General features: G+C 47.3%; 1 protein-coding gene across 1 annotated transcript; it reads right to left on the reverse strand.

Moving 5' to 3' along the window:
- Positions 1 to 841: 841 nt before the first annotated feature.
- Positions 842 to 3,938, reverse strand: GADD45A (growth arrest and DNA damage inducible alpha). Its single transcript, XM_011365730.2, has 4 exons — positions 3,641 to 3,938; positions 3,061 to 3,162; positions 2,580 to 2,817; positions 842 to 1,515 (listed from the first exon to the last, which is right to left on the reverse strand). The coding sequence occupies exons 1-4, from the start codon at positions 3,682 to 3,684 to the stop codon at positions 1,402 to 1,404; spliced, it is 498 nt and encodes a 165-aa protein (XP_011364032.1). The 5' UTR covers positions 3,685 to 3,938; the 3' UTR covers positions 842 to 1,401.
- Between the last annotated feature and the right edge of the window lie 761 nt (positions 3,939 to 4,699).

Consider the following 4,699-nt stretch of genomic DNA (forward strand, 5'->3'; position numbering starts at 1 on the left):
TCCTAGTTGGCCTCCTTACCTAAGGCCTCTGATCCAATAACTTGTCTTTGACAGTCCCCAGCGTTATCTTCCTAGAACACTGATCACGTCACTCCCTGCGTGAAGGCCTCTACTGACTGCTGAACTTTACAAGAAGCCCAAATGCCTAAGGGTGACACAGAATGCCCTACGTAGTCAGGTCTAATCCCCACCTACCTTTTCAACCTTCTCTCCCTATCTTTCTTCACAAGAGGCACACAGAAATCACCCTTTGTTTCCTGGACAGGTTTTGGTCTTTCAGGCCTCCATACATTTGCACAAACTAGTGTCCCTGCTAGCAATATCCTTTTCCTCTCTCTAGCTGGGTAAATGAAACTTATGTTTTAAGACCCACCTAAAATGACCTCCTCCAGTAAAAATTTCATTTGTCTTGCAGGTAACTTTGGTTACTCCCTCCTCTTTGCTTCCTTGGCACTTTGCATATAATCTTATTGTAGCACTAAAATCTTTGAACTAATTATTCAGATTTGCAAAGTTCAATCTCTAATACTTCTTTTCCTCAACTGCAACCCAACTCCTCTTAAATTACCTTTGTTTTTGACTTTGGACATAGTTTAGAATAGGTCATCAGTAAAATGTCTGTTAAATAAAGAGTAAAAAATAAAATGCCATGTCCAGCCCAAATGTTTAAAAGTAGAAAAACATTTATACATGCATATGTACACACAGATAAATACAGATATGTGTATCTGTATATACACACACATACTATAAATGATTTCAGAAGTTTTAATTTTTCCATATTAAAAAAATTTGTTTAAAATAAAGTCCAAGGTAAAAGAAACGAAAGCACACATTTAGAAAAGATGCAATTATTCTATACCAGTTTATTGTAGGTATTGTTTCAAAAAATTTATAGCATAAATAACTTTTCATGTCATAAAATAACTTAGTACAATTTATAATAAAACTTTTGAGAATTTAATATCTCATCAAAATACAATAAAATATGGTTTTAAAATATGATTAACCCTTTGTTTTCTTTTACTTGAGGGCATATAAACCAAAAACCCAAACTACTGCTGCATATTTAAACTTAACAAAGCATATTTGGTTTATTTAAATATAACTCAACCATCCTAAATTAATACATAGTTTGTTTTCCTTCCTGCGTGGTTCTTTGTAATTTTTGTTCCTTTTGACTTGTATTTCTGTTTCAACACAGTTTCCTTCTTCATTTTCACCTCTCTCCACCTGCAAAGTCATCTATCTCCGGGCCTCCAGAGCATGTAGTTGAACTCAGCCCCTTGACATCAGTTTCTGTAATCCTTGCATCAGTGTAGGGAGTAACTGCTTGAGTAACTACAAAGGTATTTCAAAACTTCAGTGCAATTTGGTTCAGTTATTTTCATTCAGATGCCATCACCGTTCAGGGAGATTAATCACTGGAACCCACTGATCCATGTAGCGACTTTCCCGGCAAAAACAAATAAGTTGACTTAAGGCGGGATCCTTCCATTGTGATGAATGTGGATTCTAGAAATAAATTTAGAAAAACAATTACTATTTAAAAAAAAAAATCAGCATTTGCTAATAATTACACTACTTTTGAGGGACACATGAACATTCTATACTTTGGCTGTGTGACAATGGAGACCAGTTACAACTATAAAAAATAAAATTTCTTCTAGGTAGTTTAGTTTCCTGTAAAATCATTATGGGTAATTCTATACTATACTCTGCAAAGTCTAAATTCATGAAATCCACTGAGCCGAATACATATGTTTGCATGACAATATTCGGTTTTGCATAAGAATCATTCACAGGTTTGTCCTACCAAACTTGTACTGTGGCAAAGTGAAACAGCTCTGAGAAATATTTCCATGCTGTGCATACAATAAGGGCTGCATAGCAGTTAACTAGAATTGCCACCTGTTATTCTCTCAAAAGACAAAGTAAGTATTTTTCAGGAGTAGGCTGCCACTTAAATAAACCAGCCAAAAAGTAGTAAAATGTAAAAGACAAAGCTATTAAATTTGCCTCTGCAACCACAAGTTATTTACCTACCGAAGGTTTTTAATCAGGAAAAAAAAATTCCACTAAAAAAAAAAAAGCAAGATTGCAAAGAAAAAATTTCCACTCTATCCTCTCTTAATGTATTTCTAGGGAATTAATGAGGTCTATCTCCTACACCATTTCTATTTTTAGCTTTGACTGGCAGAGAATGAAGCTGACTCCTTAATGAGGGTGAGCCAGGAATTTATTTGGCTTTATCTAATCTGCCCTGTTAAAGGAATTAGTCACGGGAGGTAGTACAGATGTAGGTAGGGGAGTAGTTGGGCTGACAGTGCTGACTCATAAGGATCTCTTCCGCTGCTGGCAGCCTCCAACGTGCTTAGACATGTTCTGTACCAGAGAAAATCCTGATGATGAAACTAACACATCTCGGCTGAAAGTCCAGCCACACTCTTTAATGGAGCAAAGGCAGCCACGCTCTTGACCTCCACCTATTCCGATCTGCAGTCAGGCGACTCTCAGCCCTGGCTCACTTCCTTCCCGGTCTCTAACCCTGACAAGACCGCAGTTTCCTTCTCCCTTACCGTCACCAACACGCAGTGTAGGTCCGGGGGCTGCTCTGCCCCCTCGCTCGCCGCGGGGCTCGCGTCGGTCTCTAGGAGCAGGAGCTCAGCCAGCCGGCCGGGGTTGCTGACGCGCAGGATGTTGATGTCGTTCTCACAGCAGAACGCCTGGATCAGGGTGAAGTGGATCTGCAGAGCCACATCCCTGTCGTCGTCCTCGTCCGCGGCCAGCAGACACAGCACTACGTTATCCGGGTCACTGCGGGATGCCGGCAAGGCGAGTAAGCACCGAGGCACCGCTGGCCGGCGCAGGCGCCTGTGACACCCGCCCGCGTCCCCGGGGGCGCGACCCGACCCGCTGGCTCCCCCTGGGGCAGGCAGCCGCCGGGAGATGTAAAACGGCAGGATGCGGCGCTGCAGCTCGAGGGGTGCCCCGCCTGGGCGACCTCCGGGGTTGGGGTGGGAAGGGGTGACGCGAGGAACACGCGAGGGCCCCACTTACACATTGAGCAGCTTGGCCGCCTCATACACCCCGACCGTGATGGTGCGCTGACTCAGGGCTTTGCTTAGCACTTCCTCGAGGGCATCCCCCACCTTATCCATCCTACACGCCGGACAGAGCAAGGGGTTCTGTCAGCCCGGGTCCCTTAGGGCTGTCGGCGCCCCCTCGCCTTGCACCGGGACTCCCTCCCTCAGAGTGTACTTCAGCTTTCTGCAAACCCGGGGCTCCCCTGGCCCCATCACCGCCCGTGACCCCGAGGCCAGGAGTCCTGTGAGAATCCCCGAGAATGCCACCCGCCACCCTCCCCCGAGTGCACAGCCAGTCCCTGGCGCTGGGCGCAGCTACAAGCTGCCAGCCTCAGGAGCCGCACGACAAGGAAGGGTCGCTTCTGCTCTTTGCAAGGGCCGTGAAGGGCTCGGCCGGGTGGTGGTGGAGGGGCACGCTTTTTCCGTCTCCCGGAGTCCCTCCGAGGGGCCGAGAGGGAGAAAGGCGGGAGGTGCCCTCTGAAAACTTTTACCCGTTCGCTCGCCTGCAAACCTTCTACAGCCTGGCTGCACTAGGGTGGGCGCAGCCACCTTACCTTTCGGTCTTTTGCTCTCCAGCCGAGAATTCCTCCAAAGTCATATTGCAACTGCAGGTCCCCCACAGAGAGAGAGCGGCGTGTGGGCTGCTCCTGCCACCGTGAACACGCGGGCGCCTGCTCTCTGAACTCCTTCACAGGCTTCTCCTGCGCCCGCCACCGCCACCGCCGCCGCCGCCGCCGCCGCCGCCGCGCGGTCCGCCCCTGCCGCCCGGTTCGCTTGCTCGCTCTCAGTCCTTTGCCTCGCCCAGATAAGCGACACCAACACCGCAGCTGCCTCACAGCCACTGAAGGACAAAGGCCCGGCTCGTGGGAGTTATCCTGCCAAACCCCCAGCCAACCACCTCCCGCTTCATTTGCATACGCGCAGCCATTGGGCTATGCAAATCAGCCTGCTCCGACAATTTGACCCCAGCTCGTGGGACAAGGCTGAGAGGAGCGGAAGGGGGAGGAGCTAAATTGAAGGCTAGCCTAGGGTGCGGGGGCGGGGCAGAGATAGGAGAAGGCGGGGTCTCAAGGGGGCTCTCCAATCCTGTTGGCGGGGTCAGCAGGCCTGGAGGTCTTTGCAGTGGTAAGGAAAAAGGAGGGATGTCTTCAGTTTGGGCTGGAGCAGGCTGCCAAGTGTTTTTCTAGTTGGTGCACATTTTTTTTATTGTGGTTTCATGTCTTTTGTTTTTAGGGGTTGCTATTAAAATCTATTTTCGGGTTAATGCACCCAAGTCTAGTAATTATTAGTAAGCAGTTTGCATAAAAAGAGTGTGTCCAGACCTCTGGGGCAAAGTTTACCTCAGAAGTGTTGTTTATGTAAGTCTAGGCAAAGCTGCTTATTAGTAGTATTATTTCGGTGCCCTGATGGCTGGCTTAATTTATTTTTGGAAGGTTGCAAGGGTTGGAAGCTCAAAAAAGAAAAATCAACACATTTGTGTTGGTCATGGCAGGGAACCAAGTTGGAATCTTTTCCACAGAAAACAGAAAGGCTTCCCACCTGCCCAGGGTAACTCTGGAAAACTATGCTCAGGAGGAACTGGTTACCACATGTATGTTTTCTAGCTTTATAAC

The sequence above is a fragment of the Pteropus vampyrus genome, unplaced genomic scaffold (genome assembly GCF_000151845.1).
Source record: "Pteropus vampyrus isolate Shadow unplaced genomic scaffold, Pvam_2.0 Scaffold115, whole genome shotgun sequence".
Taxonomy (NCBI): Eukaryota; Metazoa; Chordata; class Mammalia; order Chiroptera; family Pteropodidae; genus Pteropus; species Pteropus vampyrus.

What these genes read in the sequence shown, in the direction of transcription:
- GADD45A (XM_011365730.2), bottom strand. Translation starts at nt 3,684, where the DNA reads ATGACTTTGGAGGAATTCTCGGCTGGAGAGCAAAAGACCGAAAG. An exon ending in GCGGCCAAGCTGCTCAATGT is followed by an intron (nt 2,818 to 3,060) that starts GTAAGTGGGGCC and finishes GGCATCCCGCAG; the next exon opens with TGACCCGGATAACGTAGTGC. An exon ending in TACACTGCGTGTTGGTGACG is followed by an intron (nt 1,516 to 2,579) that starts GTAAGGGAGAAG and finishes ATTTATTTCTAG; the next exon opens with AATCCACATTCATCACAATG.